The 20,176-nt window shown below is 37.3% G+C and overlaps 3 protein-coding genes across 6 annotated transcripts; 2 read left to right on the forward strand and 1 right to left on the reverse strand.

Annotated features, from left to right (window-relative positions):
• Positions 1–270: 270 nt before the first annotated feature.
• Positions 271–3,776, forward strand: LOC122041544 (14-3-3-like protein). Its single transcript, XM_042601260.1, has 6 exons — positions 271–415; positions 981–1,421; positions 1,514–1,592; positions 1,957–2,079; positions 2,869–2,985; positions 3,483–3,776. Exons 2-6 carry the CDS (start codon positions 1,015–1,017, stop codon positions 3,558–3,560), a joined length of 804 nt encoding a protein of 267 aa, XP_042457194.1. The 5' UTR covers positions 271–415; positions 981–1,014; the 3' UTR covers positions 3,561–3,776.
• Positions 3,777–4,136: 360 nt separating this feature from the next.
• On the reverse strand, positions 4,137–14,653 carry LOC122041546 (preprotein translocase subunit SCY2, chloroplastic-like). 4 transcript variants are annotated; one of them, XM_042601264.1, is made up of 16 exons: positions 14,447–14,653; positions 14,168–14,346; positions 13,581–14,081; positions 12,831–12,919; positions 10,984–11,063; positions 10,796–10,885; positions 10,286–10,377; positions 10,106–10,189; positions 9,668–9,809; positions 8,855–8,974; positions 8,593–8,722; positions 7,755–7,878; positions 7,555–7,661; positions 4,954–5,073; positions 4,821–4,880; positions 4,137–4,554 (listed from the first exon to the last, which is right to left on the reverse strand). In XM_042601264.1, the coding sequence occupies exons 2-14, from the start codon at positions 14,235–14,237 to the stop codon at positions 4,984–4,986; spliced, it is 1,719 nt and encodes a 572-aa protein (XP_042457198.1). In that variant the 5' UTR covers positions 14,238–14,346; positions 14,447–14,653; the 3' UTR covers positions 4,137–4,554; positions 4,821–4,880; positions 4,954–4,983. The 4 variants fall into 4 exon arrangements, with proteins under 4 accessions (XP_042457198.1, XP_042457199.1, XP_042457197.1 ...); XM_042601265.1 differs by having other exon boundaries at positions 14,168–14,353; XM_042601263.1 differs by having other exon boundaries at positions 4,821–4,871; positions 14,168–14,653.
• A 165-nt stretch (positions 14,654–14,818) lies between these two features.
• On the forward strand, positions 14,819–18,183 carry LOC122041545 (dnaJ homolog subfamily C member 2-like). Its single transcript, XM_042601261.1, has 3 exons — positions 14,819–15,097; positions 15,175–15,239; positions 16,091–18,183. The coding sequence occupies exon 3, from the start codon at positions 16,108–16,110 to the stop codon at positions 18,058–18,060; it is 1,953 nt and encodes a 650-aa protein (XP_042457195.1). The 5' UTR covers positions 14,819–15,097; positions 15,175–15,239; positions 16,091–16,107; the 3' UTR covers positions 18,061–18,183.
• The last annotated feature ends 1,993 nt before the right edge of the window (positions 18,184–20,176 follow it).

Raw genomic sequence — 20,176 nt, forward strand, 5'->3', positions numbered from 1 at the left:
CGTTGGGGCCGACAATCATATTCCACTAGAAACTGGAGAAATATAGGTGTAAACCATCGTCAGTAGGCCTCACACTATTTCCGGTGAGGCTGCCACCGGATCGACGATATTGACGGCCAGGTGTCAACACCTCGATGGACCATTGACCGATATCATCAAATCTTCGATACTTAACCAATAGTAACTCCATGAGTTACCTTACTCACAATTGTTTGAATCTTGGGCCCCGCTGGACTAATCGGTATTCGTTCGCATGCACATTTCTCGGGTATCGTGAAGTACGTTTAAGTTATTTAGATCCTTATTTCTCTCGAAATCATTCCTACAAATTTAAAGAGACCACAAATTGAAGAGCGAAGACTCCCGGAGAGGCCTCGCGATCGTCTTCCGTTCTTCGATCCCTTCGAGTTCTGAGGTAATGTTTACATCGGCTATTTCTTCTACTTTGCATTTCTTCTGTTTTTGATCTTTGTGTTTGTTTCGGACATTGTTGCCGATTAACTTCTCTATTTCTTCTCCATATTTGAGAGCGATGAGCACGAGATCTTACAACTCTTTGTCACATTTATTTGTAATGTTGTTTGATTTTAGTTTTTGGCTGTTTTCCTCTTAAAATTTTAGATTTCGTGATGTTTTCTGGATAAGGTTGGTAGCGTTGAGTTTGTTCTAAACCTTCTTGGCGACCAAGTTTGCTTTTCTTCCCCAAATTGAGAGCGATCGGAACATCTTGCGACTTCTTGTCCCATTATTTGATTATGTTCTTTGATTTTACTTGTCTGTCTTATCTGAGAAATTTTGATTTTCTATTATGTTTTCTCGAAAACTTGGTAGTTTTGAATCTGTTCTTTCATTTCCCCAATCTATGAGTCTTTTGTTGGTAGTGTTCTTCGTTTTCTGGCTTCTCGATCCATGGATGACATGTATTTGATGGAGGAATAAGGAAAAGAGTAAATTTATATTTAGTCCTTTTTCTGTTGCAGATTGACTAGTAACTTTTAGGAGGGTAAAGCAAAAATGTCCTCTACAGAATTAACCAGGGAGGAGAATGTATACTTGGCTAAATTGGCTGAGCAGGCTGAGCGATATGAAGAAATGGCGGAATTCATGGAGAAGGTGGTGAAGAGTCTCGGATCTGAGGAACTGACAGTGGAGGAACGCAACCTCCTCTCAGTGGCTTACAAGAATGTCATCGGTGCACGTAGGGCTTCATGGCGCATCACCTCTTCGATCGAGCAGAAAGAGGAGAGCCGCGGGAATGAACACCATGCCAAGGTGATCAAGAAGTACCAAAGCAATATCGAGGCTGAGCTCACCAAGAACTGTGATGGAATTCTGAAGTTGCTCGATTCCCACCTTGTCCCTTCTGCCACATCCGCAGATTCAAAGGTGTTTTATCTGAAGATGAGGGGTGACTACCACAGGTAAATGGTGATGCGAAATCCTCAAGCTAAGTGCGTTTTGTGTTTTTTTTTGTAGTTTATTAAATTAGTTTTTGATGTTGTACGCTATTCAGGTACCTTGCTGAATTCAAGACTGGAGATGAGAGGAAGGAGGCTGCTGAGAGTACACTGGCAGCTTATAAATCTGCACAGGTTTATTTTCTTGTTTGAGAACCTACATGTTGTGTTATTACAAGTGGTTCATTTATAGATTTTTGCAAAGCTTCTTACACCATCTAGTTCTTGTTTTGAGAGACTTTACTCTTTGTTTATTGTTTTCCTCTGTCTTTGATTTCCTGCTATTTTGTTTCATCAACTTTGTGAGAATGTTTTGTTATTATTGGTTTCATTTATAGCTTTTTAGAAAACTTCATATGCTTATATTGTGTGTTTTGAGAACTGCTTTATCTTGACAATTTAGTTTTTTTATGCCAAAATATTTTTATGATTGCTGTTTGTTTATTATTTTTCCTCTTAATTTCCTATTATCACTTCATCAACTTTGTGGAATATATAGGATATTGCCCTGGCTGAACTGGCACCAACCCACCCAATTAGGTTGGGATTGGCACTTAATTTCTCTGTGTTCTACTATGAAATTCTCAACTCTCCTGACCGTGCTTGCAGCCTTGCTAAACAGGTTAGATACTTAGTTCTTGTCTTTTGTTTTAAGCACATTTATTGAACATATTGCTAGATGATGATTACCTGTCATGAATTGATTCATTTGTTCATGATTAATGCTTATGCACAGTCCTTAATAATAGAATCTTCTTAAAGTATATTTTGATTGTATGGTTGGATAGAGTGAGAAATTGTAGTTTCCATACAAATTTTCAAAATTTAAGTCTGAAACCTTGTCCTAGAATTAGGGCGTCTATGCTTTGCAATGTGCACTTTCTATGATATGACAAATCAGATGGAATAAACTACGAGAGATCATACCTTTACTGAATCATCCAATTAGTTGACTTTTTACTTGATCATGTTCCATGTAAAATCTTGTTAATGTAAAATGTTTCAAAACTTACTCGTGTCAAAACCAAGTTCCTATTTTTTTTAATCACTATACTTCCATTTTCTTTTGATAAGCTTAAATTTTATAGCCCTTTGCTTAAATCTTCCTCTAAAGTTTTCTGTTTATATTTGTAAAAATTTCATATTCAAATTTCAGAACTTACTTCAGCGCTGACAACTCATAGCAGAAGAGCGATCATAAGTTTATTCTTTCATGGCTTCTTACTTCTTAGTTCATTTCTTTCGAAATGTACACTTTGATAGCTAAATTGTTTAAGATATCTATAGTTGTAACTTGAAATATTGTGAGAAAGTGTCCATAAAGTAAGCTGTTTGATTGCTCTGCATCACCAAACTGCAAATCTGATTAATCTCTAGATGACAGCAGTTTTGTTTTCTTTTTTTCTCGCAGGCTTTTGATGAAGCCATCTCGGAGTTGGACAATTTGGGTGAGGAATCTTACAAAGATAGCACATTGATCATGCAACTCCTTCGCGACAACTTGACCCTTTGGACTTCTGATATCACGGTCTGTTATATTTTCTTTTTAAATTTGGAACCTTCTACTACTTCAGGATAAACATGTAGGTTGCTCATCCATGTTCATTTGATTATATATATATATATATATATATATATATATATATATATATATTATAACAAATAAATCTTAACATTCTTGAAGTTGGCTTATTAATATTCATGAATAAAACTCATAAATAGTTCATAAACAAATTTTACAAACATGTCTTTACACGTGTATTTATAACATTATCTGTAGCTATTATTTATGATATAATTTTAGAATTTCAAATTATCTTTAACATGCTTAAAAAATAGATAAATTTTTTTTCACTTATTGGTTTAATGATTTACCTAAATTAAAAGAATAATTATATTGTTAGTTGCTCTCAGTGAAAGTTCTAACTCGATTAGCATTTAGTTAAACAAGTTCATTGATATAAACAAATAAGTTCGCTAAGATCTAAACACTCTCTGATACCTGATTTATGTTCCATTTGCTAGGAGGATGGAGATGAGATCAAAGAAAAGGAAGCCCCAAAACCAGCTCAAAAGCAGGAATCAGAAGAGGACAGCAAGTGATGACCAACCAAACCTGGCCTTGTTTCAGCAAAACAATGGCAGAAGTTGGAGGAACCCTCCATTTGTTTTCCTTGGAGGTGGCGTTGAAGAATTGCTAGTTATTCGAGTTGTTATTTTGTGCTCCAATGTTTAAGGTGCTAATTAAACAGAGGTCTACTGTTCTAACTATCAACATTTTATGTTCCATCATATTTACTACAGTTATTTCGATAGAAATTGATTCCCAGTTTCTATTAAGAAGACAATTATGAATAATTATGATTGTTTTGTGGTGTAAAGTGCTTCCTTTGCATTTTGAGGTAATTAAAGGAATTTTGAATATACTTTTGAATTTGTAAGCAAGTTTCTATTAAAGTGCTTCCTTTGCACCAAAAAATTTGACTAGACATTGCCTAATGGGTAAGAATCTTGTTGAGCATTTTGGTTTAATAGTTCAACAAAGAATGTCACAAACTAAGAGATTCTGAGAGCCTATAATCACAAAAGAAGTTATTCTACTATAGCTTTCTATATTGGAGGTTAAAAACATTGATACTCTGAGCATCAAGGAATAGGATAGTACCTACAAAGTGACAATGGCGACGAAAAAAAGATACTTGATTACTACTAAACATGCTGAGACATTCTGGTAGCTTACAACGGTGAAGGAAATTATCTTGACCTGCAAAACATGTTGAAACTAAATCACAAGTAGTTGAAACTAATACAACTTTCCATGCAAAATAAGATCCATGCTGACAGATTCAACAGTCGATGATTGCGGAGGAAACTAATGAAGCGATCCCCGACAAGACTCATGCGACACTGGTAACTCCATGTTTCTGCTTAGATCATATATTGATGAAATGCTATCCCTATTAATCATTCAGCAGATGTTTTTTTCATCAAGTATTCAATCTCATTGTTGATTCCAGCCTTTACGGGCAATCAATCCTGATGACATCCCTCTTTTACAGCATCATGAAGCTCTACCACTTGTGCAATGCCATAAAATCTGCAAGTCCAAGTTCATGCACGCAGTAAAAAGAATGTAAGTTGGAATCCGCCACCCCAGCGGCCTCACACAGTCAACCCCACGACCATCTGTGAGGAGGTAAATCGGAAAGTTGTAGTTGGCTGTGTAGAGGAGGGCTTTTTTCTCTCGACTTTGCCGAGATTCGAACCCTTGCCCTATGGTAGCAACTCTGCTCCGCACTAACCAACTCAACCATGCCCCGGGGGCAAGCGAACAGGTAGAACATGAATATATAGAAGCATTACCTTTGTAATGTCTTTGCAATACTCGAGCAGAACCATTATGATCCAATGCCCCTGGTTTTACTAGAAGTGACGTTTTCAAAGCAAGTTGCAATAAAAACTTCTTTTGCAGAAAAATTATGGAACATGTGATTACCTCATTGAGATGCATTTATGCTTTGAGAAATTAAATACCATATCTTCTTAAAACCTTGCTCAGAGCTGGCATCACATTATATGCCTGATATGATCTTCTCAATTCTATAATTGATCCTACCTGAAATAAAATATTAAATAATCATCAATCTTCACAGTTTCAAATGAGTGTCCAATATGGAAAAGCATTATTTAACCAGAAAAATAAATCCAAAATTTACTTGCCTTTCTCAAAGAGCACTTATATTATGGTATATGATAAAATTCCCTCTAGAACTTGTAAAAATGCATGGGTTTGTTTGACTCATCTGATAATGGTCATTTGTCATCTATATGAACATGATCAATGCAGAGTCATTTGTCTTACTACCATTTGTCTTACTACCATCTATATGAACATGATCTGTGTTGGCCCAGGGACAGGTTGGCGGGGGCGCTGGGGCGAGCGTATTCGCCTTCTGCCACAATGTGTGTTGATTTACTTGGGCAAGCACCTAAGTCAGCTCCTTAAGCAAGGTGACCTTGACGGCTTAAATTGACAAGAGCTTTTGACAATACTAATTATGCAGTAAGAGTATATATAAGAAGAAAAGCACAAGTATTTCCTTATCATAAAGACCAGTTTACCCTCAGGAACAAAATAGCATCCACGAACTAAAATGCAAATACTGAGACAACTTAATCTTTTATGATAGAATTGATTTTGCATGCGCCATAGATCAGAGAAAGACACTTGGAAAGGATCAGTACTAATACTACAGTTACTAAACAATGTTGTTTTTTGTAAAAAATAAAATCATATGAAATCATGGAATCTGGCATAGTATTGAGAATCAATAATCATTCAGCTATTTTCCCCCAAAATAATATCTAATAGAATAAATCAGCTCGTTGCGCTTGACTAGCTATTTAATTTGATTGGCTTTGTGCCTAGATATCACCAAAAAAGAGATTTTGAGGCTTCTGACTCAGTTTGACAAGACTACAATTAGTAGATAACGAAGGCCTATGCTTTCAACATACCTCATTCGCAGGGGCAGATCTCAGATTTTAAATTTGAAGGGATCGCATACTAAGCCATGAGTACTATCATACTAACTATACACATTTATCTTTAGAGGAGGCAGAGTAGATTTCAGGAGAAGAATCAAAGCGCTTCAACTTACAAGGTGGATAACTTTTGCATTTCATCTTACTCTTCTTTTTTGTCTGTCGATGTCTGTTGTTCAACTGTTATGTCATGAAAAAGATTTTAAAACTTTGTTTTGTGTTCCAGCAGAATTGATTGTGGTTTGAGAAATTGGTATAAAGAAAGGTTTTTGTGACAAATTAGGATAGAAATGGGAACAAAAATCTACTAATTTATTTTATTCATGTGCTTGCGGAAGTATTGATCGATTTCAATGTGATTGAAAGAATTCCCTCAACAAAAGGTGCATCGGTATTAATCAACTTATAATGAAAGTCAATTGACAATGAAGAGTGATTAATTAAGTTGGAGTAAATAGCACTAGCGACATAAGCATACGAGTCATGCATACCCCATTGGCCGCATTTGGTAGTATTATGACACATGTTTTGCTAATTGGCCAACTAATTACTCAATTAATTAGACACGTATAGAGATCATGCATTGCTTTAATTCGCAAGTTAATCGTCATTGCCGCTTAATTAATCCATCCTCATTCTTAATCATGTTGTTTAGTTGCAAAATTACCGGTCCGATGGTGGCATCGCCATGGCGGCGACAACGTCATTCCATCCATGCAACCGTGATGCGTGGCAGGATTCCCCTACCGTGGCCACATGTACAGGATCCAACCGCACAACATTGAAGGTGTGGAACGGAGGACTCCAGGGGCAAGACACACGCCCATACACGTAGCGTAGGTGGAGGGGGCGTCGCCTGCCCAAGTCGTTGAAGCCACCTCCTTCCCCCATCTGCTTTAACCACTAATAGAACACTAGTTCCTTTATACCATGCCGCCCTTACGCTCGGGCTTGCTACTCGGGAATCACATGCCCTAATGAAACAAGAAGTAGAGGTTCTTTTTTTTTCGACTTGAGTCCGAAGGTCACTCGTTGGAGGCATCACATAGTATATGATTACATGTCTCTTTCTAAGGTTACTCAAGGGAGGCATCACAGACACTGACTTTTTTTTTTTTCTTCCTAGCCAACTTTAGCATCAAAGTCATAGTGAGATAGCCCTTTATGTTTTCTCACTAGGGCACATATGACTTCGCATGCTGGGGCCTGGGGGGCCATGACCTCCCCTAGTCTTATGCTAAATCGGCGTTTGCTCATTCGTCATTGAGGTATTGACTGATGAGTATAGAGGTGTGAAGCTGGTTGACATATATGCCATCCTAGATAGTATTTATTACTATGGAAGATGTAACCAAGAAATTGAAGATTTTGTGCTTGTTATGCCATCTGAAGCATGATTAAGTACAAAATCAATTGCATGTGGCTCAAAAAATCCCAGTACTATTCAGCACAATTAATAAAAATGTCATTCATGATTCAACATATTCAGATGTTAGCTTATCAACTAAATAACTCACTTGTATAAACAACAAAATTATTAAATTGCACTTACAATTATTAAAACTGATGTAAGCCCAACAGCAAATCCCTCATTGATACGACGTAAATAGTGATCAAGCAAGGTAGAAGATGTAGCCAACACACTCAATAACAATCCTCCTGCAATATCCGCAGATAAAACATGCTTCTGTCTTACATAAAGAGAAATAATCTAGCATTGAATATAGTGAGGAATATTCTAGCGATTCATACCCCAAAATCGAGTTGAAGTTTGGATTTTTGTCAAATACTCTATGGTTGCTTTTCCAGGTTTAATGTTCGGTATCCTGGCCCCCATCTTTGTCATGTAATCAGCAATTTCTTTTGGTAAGTTTGCCTGAAAATCAGATAGAAAATTGGTTAATCATGAGACATAAATGGAAGAGCAACCATTGGTGTAGTTCCACCTAAATACCCTTTTTGAGCATAGGCCAACAAATTGGTTAATAAATCAGCTCTTTCAGATTCATGTCATTTTTTGAATATAAGAATAGCAACTTCAGAATTTACCTACCATATTAATTAGAAATCCTTGTTTGCCCATGTTAACACAAAAAACTGACTCAATCATCAGATGGATGCAATATATATTTTTCAATAGGTAAAATTCCATTCTAATAGACATTAATGCGGCTATATAGTAGTTGCATCTAGTACAAACTAATTATTTTTCCTGGTTTTTTTCCTTTTCTTTTGCTCATTCTACCTTCTATCTCTTTTCATTTCAATTCTAGTAAAATGGACTTTATTTCAACTTGTTGTCTATATCCATAAAAGAGTATCAAACATAACTAGTAGAATTAGACATAAATATCTTCAAATAGTCTACTTAAACTAGTAAAAGCACAAATACAAGAGCAAATTATTTAGTCACCAAATGTAACTTATAGAACCTCCAAGGTTCAAAATCTAGAACTATGTTGAATACCATACAAACATATATTTGACCACTTATAATGTAGCTTTTTTAAATGCATATCAAAATAAATAGATACACCCAAATAATAGGACCAATTTTTTTTAAAGAAATAATCAGAAGAGAAATACTTACAATGTCAAATATGTTGAACAAAAAGACACAAAAAGCATAAATTGTATAATAAATCCATGGTCTTGCACCAACAGAAGTCCCAGGGTTTAGTATCTCTTTCAAATTTTCCCAAAATGGTGAGCCAAAGATGCTGTTAGAAAAGGTGTCTATGTTAGATATGTGAAGCAACAAAATATAATTATGCAGGGAACCATCAAAACAGGTCCTATTTTTTCTAGGGAACAAGATATATTTGATTGAACCAAAGAAAAGAAAAAATAACCTTGCCATAATACTTGGAAAAGCCAACAGATATGTGGTAGTAAGAACAGGCTGCATTCCAGTAGGATTAATATTGAAAGGTATGTATGGCTCCACCTCGGTAACTGGGGACCCGCCATTTCTAAGAAACCAAAATAGCTGATTCAGTAGATATGTAAGTGATACTAAAGAAAGCACTTGAAAACAAGAAGGAAAACAACAACACTGAAACACCGCGTTCAGGAAAGAAATGCTATATCTGTCAAAATGTATGCAAATTGTAATAGTAGTTACTCCAAGCCAAAGAAGTGAAACTTGGATTTATAAAGTTTTTAAAACAGAAATATAACAACTTAATTAGGAATGATGCGTTATACAAAATCATGATAGAAGTAAACAAAATGCATGAGCTAAATATAAGGAGTGTATATTAACAAGATAGTAAGAGAAGATAGTGGATCTCTAGTAGTATTGTATCACATATTCTCCAGTTCGTAAACAATTCCAGATGATAAACATTGAGAAAATTAAAACAATTTTTTTTAGCTCGTGTGAAAACTTTTAATATCCTGAAAACTAGTGAAGCTAACTGCAGATGTTTAGTTCTGAGTTTCAGCAAGAACTGAACTGCATTACTTACACTGAGCTTTAGTCTTGTTTTTAAAATATATAAAGAGGATATAATGACCTCAAAGTAAGGTGGATTGCTCAGAGATTGTGAAATGCCTAAAAGTTCAGACTGAATGCCAAGTGAATCCAAAGAGAATTGCAACTGATTATAATAAGAATACATGAACTTTGACCACATAACAGAAAGAACATAACATGGCATCACCTTGTTGAAGAAGCAAGTTTAAAACCATAATATTGTAGCTTGATCTTCCTACAACCTTCAGTAACTAGAACAGCCCACATAGTCACCACTGTGAAAATCCCAAGAACAGAAAATATGTAGGGCCACCAATTCAATATGTTCCCTGAATCCAGATCAGAAAAGTAAAATTTGAATGGAGCAGATAAATTTGTAAAAAAAAGCACAAAAAATTATTAATGGAAAGGAATATGATTAAGTAAATGTTGTCTTGTTTATTTAAAAATTTAATAGTTGGTGCAATGGAAAATGCCGTGTTGATCTTCCCTGCAACTTCTCCAGTAAATGCTGTGTTGTTTATTTCAAATAGTTGGGAAAAACACAGCTTGATGATGATGAGAATGATAACATGAGAAATGAGTGAACAGATAGAGAATATAAAGATAAGGCAAAAAAACTAACCAGATAATTGAGACAGCATCTTGTGCAGTGTCTCAGTATAACCAGTCAATATGCTAACGCAGATTATTAGTGATGAACCATGACCTGCATTATATAGCCAAAAAATTGAAAACATTCAAGAAGTGCATTGGCATTATCATAAATAAGAACAAGATGGATAAATATTTGTTGAGAAAGTACCAAATCCAGATTCTGATATCGTATCACAAATCCATGTCATAGACATTGCACCAAGAACTAACAGGAAGCTTGTAACCATAACATGCTTGACCCTGAAATAATGTTTGTTACTCATGAGATGAGACAATGAGAAAGTTTCATATTAAACAACTAAACATGTCAAATTAGTATGATACAAACATAAATAATATTTATGAGAAGCAGCAAATATAAAGCTTCCTATTATATTTCAGGAAAATGGTTAAAAGAAATCAGTAAGATACAAATACAAAGCAATGAGCAATGCCAGGAAAACCATCAGAAAGAATAACCAGGCAAAACTAAAATGAAATAACATCGACCTATATGTCTTACATTATCATGATTAAGAGTTTATGATCTAAACACTATAGATTTGGATTTGCTGGGCCTTTCATAGTAGGTGAACTAGATCACTTCACATAATAATAATAGCAATGATAATAGTAATGTCCAGCAGAAAACTTTGACAATATTCTTGGCAATTTTTACCTGCTACTAGCAGCATAGATTGAATATTGCAGTGAATAAGAAGCAACCATAACAGCCCCTAGGATTGCAAACCCCAATGAGGTCCACCATCTAGAACCAAATCAGAGAAGACTTATTACAGATATTAAGCATGGATAAAGCATTCAGAAGATGGATCAATCTCACTGCATGAGATGCATAAAACATACATATAGCTTTTAATCTTCTCATGACCATCCAAACCTTCCTTCCGTAGCTTTACCAGGGAAGGAACAACATGGCAGAGAACCTGTCAAAAATCTCATGATTTTTAGTACAAAGACTAACTAAAGAAATATTCATGACAACTGAAAGGAAGAAAGGTCTCTAAGATCTAAGATTCCCTGGTCTAATTGCTGCATCAGAGAGTTTTAAACTTGTCTTTGCACTCCATACTAGCATTCCACTTAGTAGTTCTTAAAATAAACTAATTATTTTAGTGCAGACTTAAAGTTAGAATATTGTCCAACTGATACCTAACCTAAATGGACCTTACTAAGCGAGTTTCACAAGCTTTATCGAAGCAGATAGAAGTTGGTCCAAATGTTCATCTGTTCTAAGAACAATGAAATGCATAACTTAGCATTGTTGGGCCAGAGAATGCAAGACATATAAAGTACAAAGGAACTAAAATTTAATGCAATTTTATGAACGAAGCGTCACAATGGTCTCATGTATGGAACATTGCATGGGAACTCTCAAATAGGAACCATCCCACCTTACCCACCAGGTTGCATTACATAGTTCCAGAATCATTATGTAGTGTTAATAAAGATAGGCAATAGCTAACCGAATGCCAAAGTATTCTTGCAATTAAACTCTGATCAACACATACTGATATTAGCCTAGTCATTTGTTGATTACAGACTGGATATCTTGAAATGTATAGGCACAGACCAACTGGCAAGACAATCACTTGACATGGCCAGATTGCACATGGAACAGGCCATGTTTGTCCTATTGCACAGTTATCTGGTGCATAAGACTTGTAATGTTGCATCACGTGGATAAAACATGGAGCAGTGTTTCCCAAATTGGCTCCAAGGACTTATAATTGCAAATACATGTTCTCAGCTGAATAACAATGGGTTTAGTTGCATTCTGCATAGCATAGCATAGCAACCAGATAAAGAAATTATCCAAATAGCCACTTTACAAGTTTTATACATAAGTTTCTATCGACAAGAATAATCTTGAGGATCTCAGCCTACACATTGTCACATGGGAAGAAACAGACTACCTAGACAGACAGCGACTAGGAGATTGATTTTGACGTGTTGTTTAACTGGGATCATAGCCACCAAATTTACATTAGAATTTACTAAAGGGCTAACATAAGATAGGTATGTGGATGTGATTTTTGGAGGATATGTATTTCCTACATATCTGCCAATGCTTATCACAAGCTTGGATGCGCATGGTTGAGGATTGTGTTAGGCTTAGATAGTTAGCATCAAAACTCCTACACATGAATAGGAATGAAACAGAAGATTACATATCATGAATTAGGCTGAGTAAAACGGACATAATATCTTTGCTATGGATAATAACCTAGCTGGCAGGTACCAATCAATACCAGAGCTAAGTTTAGTGCACATATTAACTTTATGTAGTACCTTGAACAAGTATGCTTAAGATATATTTGTTCTATGTAAAACTGCTGGTATAGCTACTGCAAGAGAAAAAGTTGAAATTATAACAAAAGAAGTTAAGATCAGGAATTCATATGAAAGTGGAATATATAGTTAAAACATGGTCGACCAACACCTAGCATGCTAAAGTCACAATTGAAGTTCTCTTAAAAGAGGTTGGTGCTAGATGAATAATTCAACAAACATATTTCTTCAAGGAAAAAAACTAGGAAATCAATACGGCTTCTTAAATCAAGATGATAGTAGATGATTAAGGAATCGTGACATAAGATAATGGCTTTATCAAGTTTATCATACAGAAAATAAATTTCTCAAATATACAATGGAAGAAATTCCACAAGCTAGAGAATTTTAGAATCCAAAACCTGCATAAGAATTGAAGCTGAAATCTGGGGACCCAATCCAAGTTGGAAAAGCGATAACTTCAGTTCACCAGTAAAGTCGCCAAGCTCATCTGCATACCACGATGAACATGTTAACTAGACTGACCTCACAAATCAGAAACAAAATTAAAAATAGTATTAAAAATGAGTAACATTACAGGGAAATGTTCATGCAAGTGCAGAAGTGGCTAAAGGAGAACAACACAACCAGAAGGGTGATGCATGTCACAAAATTTTCATGACACAACAAAGAAATTTTTTATTCTACATTTAATACCCAACAAAATAATTTGCATCAACTTGAAGTGCAAGTTATGAAGGCTAGTTAATGTAACTGCCACCAACCTGTCAAAGTGTTAATCAAAACATGTAAAGGAACAACTTCCGTGGTATGCACTATTTTACAATGAAATAAGCACCATGTTTGGCTAATATTGGATGATCCAGACTACAATTAAAACAGATTGAGAGATGTAGCAACATCCCTCAATGACTAATTTGAATTGGAACACCCAGCAGATGACTTCATATTATTTCACACACATTATACCATGACAAGGAGAGAATCATGCAGGCATTATTTATTGCAATCTCTCACATAAGCCCAAGAAGTTCATGTCCTTTTCTATCGTTAAATTTTTTCCCATTCATTTATTTTATTATAATTTCCTTCTTTAAAATAATTTGGCAAAACTGCTGATCAACCTTGCAGAATAAAGTAGAAGAAGGTACCTGTCGATCCAGCAGCAAAGCTAAGATATGTGTCTGGAATCAACCTACGATCAAATCCAGGAAGAGGAATGAAGTAGCCCAGACGGCTTGCAATGATCAGCACAGCCGTCACAAAGAGTCTTCTTCTGATCTCGCTTTTGAAGAAGGATTCTGCTGCATCATTGATTATAGAGCCAAGTCGAGTTAAGTTCAAGAACCTATTGTTGAACCTCTTGGATACAATCTTCTCAGAGGCTGCCTCAAGTGCAGAATCTTTCCCATTTGGCCCAAGAAGATTATCAGCTTCAACATCGATCTTCACCAAAAGAGGCCTTTTTTCAGCCTCCAACGGTGGGGCTGGCATCATGTCTTTGTCTAAAGAGCAGAACAAAACGGAACTCCTCGAAGGGCGCAGACCAACAGTTTTGTTGGAGGATAATGAAACTCGTGGTCCGCCACGGAGGCCTCCGGTCAATCGAAGATTGCATTTGAGGCACCTACGTGCTGATCGTAGTTGTGAAACTAGCGAAACAGAGTGAGAAAGAAAGAATTAGTCGGTGGAGCAAGAGGAGTGAAGAAACCCACAGGACGAGGAGAGTGAAACTCACGCCACTGCTCTGGGAGCTTGCACTCAACAGGGTGACCGAGGCGGCGAGCAGCAAAGGTGGATATTTCCATTTCTAGGGCGAGATGAAGACTATGAGCGCCAGAAGCTCGGACGAGTTATGACGAATACTCTCCGACGCAGGCCGTTGTACGTCTTCAGCGACCTCCCCGGTGCCAAACCCTAAAACCTTAGCAATTTCGAAAACCCTCGACTACTTAGCGAGCACTTAAGGTGGATATTCCCATTTCTAGGGCGAGATGAAGAGAACGAGCACCAGAACCTCGGAAGATTGGGTTCGACACAGTCTGGCGTTGGCCGTCGGAAGCGGCTGGTCGGAAAGGGCATATGATGAAGCCTTCAGTAACCTCCTACCTGAAATACTCTAGCGATTTGGAATACCTCCGGTGGCCTCCGCAGCTCTATCAGGCACTCTTCGCAGCCGCGGAGAAAGCGGGCGATAGCAAGAGAGCGACAAGAGATGGGAGAAGCAGATGGCTAGTAGTTTTGTGCAGGGTACGAAGCAGCAGCTTGCTTTCTCGAAGTACAATTTTGCCCCTATATTTTGTCAGTTTGAATTGGTCTTAAATCGGATCTGGTTCAAGATAAATAGCACAAGATCGGGCGGAGTTTGGTCCGATTCACCGGGAATTGATTTTTAGGGTTAAGAAAACGCTGTACCAGCGCCGCACGCAGCCTCTCTTCCCCAACTCCGATCCCGCGAGCTCCGGCCTCCATCCAAGAGCCCTTTGATCGCTCCTTCCTCTTTCCTTTCGTCTCAGCAACCCGCAGCTCCAGTCGGGCGTCGCTGACGAGGGCAGGGCGGCGACAGTAGCGCCTTGAACGGAGATACTTCTCTTCCTCTCGTCTGGATCCGAGCAACCTGTGCGTCGATCCAGCGGCAACTCCCGGCCCTTTCCCTTCCCGATTTGGAGTAAGCTGTTGCTTGTTGTTCGTTGCGTGTTCCCTTTGTTTTCTCTGTCTTCTCAAATAGCTGACTTTTTGGAACAGGACAGCGGCTGCAAGGAGAAACCAGCGGCCCTCTTCTTCATTGTTGGTGCACAAATCTTATCCTGGTGAGTGTTGCTAGGCGTTGCATTCGCATTGCTTTAGCTTGTGCATTAAAGGTTTCTACTCATTGATCTATTGATGACAGTTCTTATCGATTTAGAAAAGCAACTGCACAGGTCTCCCAGCATCCTCTTAGTGTTCCTGGTCGTATTACTTCTTTCTATTGAGTTAGACTGCAGATTAGATGATTTGCTTGTGGTTTCGGTGTAGATTAACTTATTGGATTGAGAACTTGTGGTTAATAGTTAGAGAAGGGTTGGCTTTTGGTGAATATACTTCAGTTGTGACATTATTGACGATTTTGTGTATTCCTATTTCGTCTTGGAAGTGTGAGACTTGGTGTTATGTTTGTCTTGTGGGGGCAAACAAGTGTTGAATTGGAGGTTCCCTTAGACTAGAGGGTGGTCTCTCATCATTGTACATGATGGCAAAAGGTGATTCGCTCGCCCCAGACCAACACAGAAGAGGGCATATCTTCCAAAAAATAAAATCCATCTCGACAATAGCCTATAACATCATTGTACATGATTAGAATGTGGGATGCAATTCCATTTATTGTTTAAAGGCTGTTGTTCTTGTCTTATAAAGGGATTGAATCAATAATATGCAAGATCAAATGGGGGTAAAACAATCAAAAGTGCTGCACATAAAATTCTTTATGTAGGTTTTTTATGTTAGAATGTATGGATCTAGTTTTAAAAGTTAGTGGAGCTCTACATTTTGCATTGTATTTTTAAGTAGTGACTCAAAGTTTTATTGTCTGATCTTTGTTACCTTTCCATAGACTGTTAACTGATATTGACTCTTTTATGCCCCTTATTCAGATTTAGCCGTCTGACGGCATTTTTTTTTATAGGGAGTTGGTTTTGCAGTATGAACCGGCACGAAAGCGTTTTGCTGCTTACGTATTCGTCAGAGCTTGAGAAAGGGGAGCCCCTATTCTTCTCCTCAAATTGCTTCCCTGTAAAGGCTCACAATTTTGAACCTGCCGGGCATTCATTTCACTCTGCTGCTCTAAAACTATCAGGGTTTTGCGATGAAGATGAAGCAGAAACCGATACCCAAAGTGTTCAATCTGATGAACAATCCCAAGATTACTTACGAACCTCTGATTCTTATAGCAGCAAGGGAAAAAAGAAATCTAGTGATGGAAGCAAACAAAAAGACCATTACGCATTACTTGGCTTGGGGCATTTGCGATTTCTAGCCACTGAGGAACAAATACGTAAAAGTTACCGGGAGACGGCTCTTAAGTATCATCCTGACAAGCAGACTGCACTCATTCTTGCTGAAGAAACTGAAGAGGCTAGGCAAACTAAGAAGGATGAGATAGAAAGCCATTTCAAGGACGTTCAGGAAGCATATGAGACTCTAATAGATCCAGTTAAACGAAGGATATATGACTCCACCGACGAATTCGATGATGACATTCCAACCGACTGTGCTCCACAGGACTTCTTTAAGGTTTTTGGTCTGGCGTTTATGAGAAACGGGAGATGGTCTGTCAATCAGCCTGTTCCCTCTCTTGGAGACGATAAGTCTCCTATTAAAGATGTTGACAGTTTCTACAATTTCTGGTATAGTTTCAAAAGTTGGAGGGAATTCCCGCATGCTGATGAATTCGACCTTGAGCAAGCTGAATCTCGTGATCATAAGAGATGGATGGAGCGACAGAATTCAAAGTTACGAGAGAAAGCTAGGAAGGAGGAATATGTACGGATAAGGACCCTCATCGACAATGCTTACAAGCGAGATCCTCGAATTCTGAGGAGGAAGGAGGAGGAAAAGGCAGAGAAGAAGAGAATCAAGGAGGCAAAGTCCATGGCTAAGAAGTTGCAAGAGGAAGAAGCACAAAGAGCTGCTGAAGAGGAAAGACAGCGAAAGGAGGAAGAGGAGCGAAAGATTGCAGAAGCCGCTTTGATCCAGAAACGAATGAAGGAGAAGGAGAAGAAGCTATTGCGCAAAGAAAGGAGTCGTCTTCGTAAACTCTCTGAACAAATGATCGCAGACAACTCGCTTGATATTTCAGACGACATTGTGGAAAGTATATGCATGTCATTTGAGGTGGTGCAGCTCAGGTGTTTGTGTGACAACATGGATGGTAAAGAGAATATGGAAAAAGCTAAATTGCTAAGAGATGCGTCCAATGCCAAGGAACTTGGTGGAAATATGCAATCGGTCGGTCTTCAAGCTCAGGATTCAAAAGCGAACGGAACAACTTCTGCACAAGTGAAAGTGGATGGTACAGTGAATGATTTAGAAAAGAAAGGAAAACAATGGGGAAAAGAAGAGATTGAAATGCTTAAGAAAGCCATGCAGAAGTATCCCAAGGGAACCTCTCGTAGATGGGAGGTCATTTCGGAGTACATTGGTACTGGAAGATCAGTCGAAGAGATTCTCAAGGCGACAAAAACGGTCCTTCTCCAGAAGCCTGATTCTGGAAAAGCTTTCGATTCCTTCCTTGAGAAGAGAAAGCCTGTGCAGACCATATCATCGCCTCTCTCTACCAGAGTGGAAGCCGCAGCAGAGGTACCTCCGGCCGAGAAGAAGATTGATGGTGCTCCCTCTACTGCACCAATAAAACAATCTACGTGCGCTAATGGAAACGAGAACTCCGGAGAGGCTGTTTCTTCTGCGGCAGAGAACGATACATGGTCACAAGCTCAAGAAAGAGCTCTTATTCAGGCTCTCAAAACATTCCCGAAGGATGCAAACCAACGCTGGGAACGTGTTGCTGCTGCTGTTCCTGGCAAAACAATGGTACAGTGCAAAAAGAAGTTTGCTCTGATGAAGGAGAGCTTTCGAAAGAAGAACACAGAAACCTAATTTTGCAAAAATTTTAAAAAAAACTGCAATATTCTATCGCATTATAACATCATTCACCATTTTCGCTTTAATTGATGTAAAAGCATTCGTATTTTTTTTAATTGATTGAGAACTAGAGAGAAATCCACAGTTTTGTTATCATTATTATGTGATTTATTGTTAAAATATCCATCTATGAATTGTGATATTATCCCTTTTTCTTTTCCTGTTTATTGTTGTGAGCTCCCATTCAACAAAAGATTTCTATAAGCAAAAGAGTAATTTGATAATAATTATAAAGGACAGCATGGGTATTCTAACTTATCAAAGTAGAAATTTTTTGTCCATTATTATTCACTATTAACAAAATTATCTGATATTTTCACGTGATCTTCTGCTGATAACTCGGGTATTAGCACGGCGGTTCAATTGATTCAACTTAACTAACAATTAGTTTGAAAGGGCGGCCATGCCATCGGCCCGCCCTCGCTTGGCTCCGTGAGATAACTCAACTGTGATATAACTCGATTTAAAATTGAATCTTTATAAATATAATTTATTTTTTAAAATATTATTTATTTTTTTAGAGTGTCATTAATGTTACGACGTTAAAGTATTCACATTAGTTACTTATTTAAAAATTTTATTTTAAATTTTAAATAAAATAACTAAAAAATCTTTACATATATATATATATATATATCTTAACTTTTCCAAATCTCACTATCGCTCTTGCTCCTTCCTTCATTCGTCACTCTTGCTCCTACCAGCAAAAGCAAAGGAGAGGCCATCTATTCTTTAAATTTTATATTTATGAATGATGCTTTTTTAAATTTAGGAAATGAATTTCATTCCTTATACATTATAAAGGAGACAGAATAAATAGGAAAGTTGATATATGATTTAGTGAAAAATAAATATCTAAATTTCATAAAATAATTTTTTTACCCTAAATTATATATTTTAATAGGGAAGATAATTATGTTAAAAATATATATATATATATATATATATATATATGGCGTTGTCAGCATGATTTTTTTCTTTATTAAATTTCATTTATTCTCTCTTTCCTACCGTCCTCTATTTAAAACCTATGGCTAAGTTTTTATTCTTTTGAATTTTCTAAATCTAAATTTCTCTCGCTGTCACTCCTTCCTTCGCTGCCTTCTTCCATCGCTCTTGCTACTGCCGGTAAGCAAAGCAAAAGAGAGGCAAGATAAGCACAACTTATAGCCGCATACTTGTTCTCGAGCGAGCTGAAAGCTCCTTAAACTACTATCGCAAACAAAGTCGACGATATACGTTAATTAGCATCCCTCTCCATTCTCGATTTTTAATATCTTAACTTTTCCAAATCTCACTATCGCTCTCGCTCTCGCTCCTTCCTTCATCGTCGTCTTTCGTCACTCTTGCTCCTGCCAGCAAAAGCAAAGGAGAGGCAATCTAAACACAACTTATAGCCACATGTTTATTCTTGAGCGGGCTATAAGCTTCCCAAATTGCCACTCCAAATAAGGTTGACGCTACACGTTTAACACCCCTTTCCATTCTCGATTGTAAGTCTTTCCACTACACTACACTGATTGTTTTTCATCGATTTATAATATTTTTTATTAAGATTTATACTACAATGTACAAGCTCTAGCTACTACAACGTGTACAACTACTTGGACATAGGCGTACAAATGAGTCAAGCCGCTCGCGAGCCGCTCAGTCAAAGCTCAACTCGGCTCATTTAATATTTGAGCCGATCTCGAGCCCATTTTATACTGACTTGATAGCTAGTCGAGGCTTATTGGGGTCGGCTAATTCAATATTCTAATATTTAAAATAATTACTAGTTTAAAAATATATAATAAGTTAAGGAGGTGTTTATGGATAGAAAGTTTCATTGGGTTTGCTAGTGGTCAAGGTTCGAACCATAGTCTACGTAGTTCCTTTTATCACTTTCGAGCCGAGCTTGGGTCCATGATTAGATGGTCAAGACGAGTATAACCCTATGCAGGTTAGCTGTCATAACGTATAGTAGCTACATAGATAATTAATTGCTACAACTTGTAGCAACTACTTGGATAGTTTAAACAACCTTTTCTTACCATTTTTTGATTTTATAATTTGCAAGAAACTTGTCAAA

The sequence above is a fragment of the Zingiber officinale genome, chromosome 2A (assembly GCF_018446385.1).
Source record: "Zingiber officinale cultivar Zhangliang chromosome 2A, Zo_v1.1, whole genome shotgun sequence".
NCBI classification, from domain to species: Eukaryota; Viridiplantae; Streptophyta; class Magnoliopsida; order Zingiberales; family Zingiberaceae; genus Zingiber; species Zingiber officinale.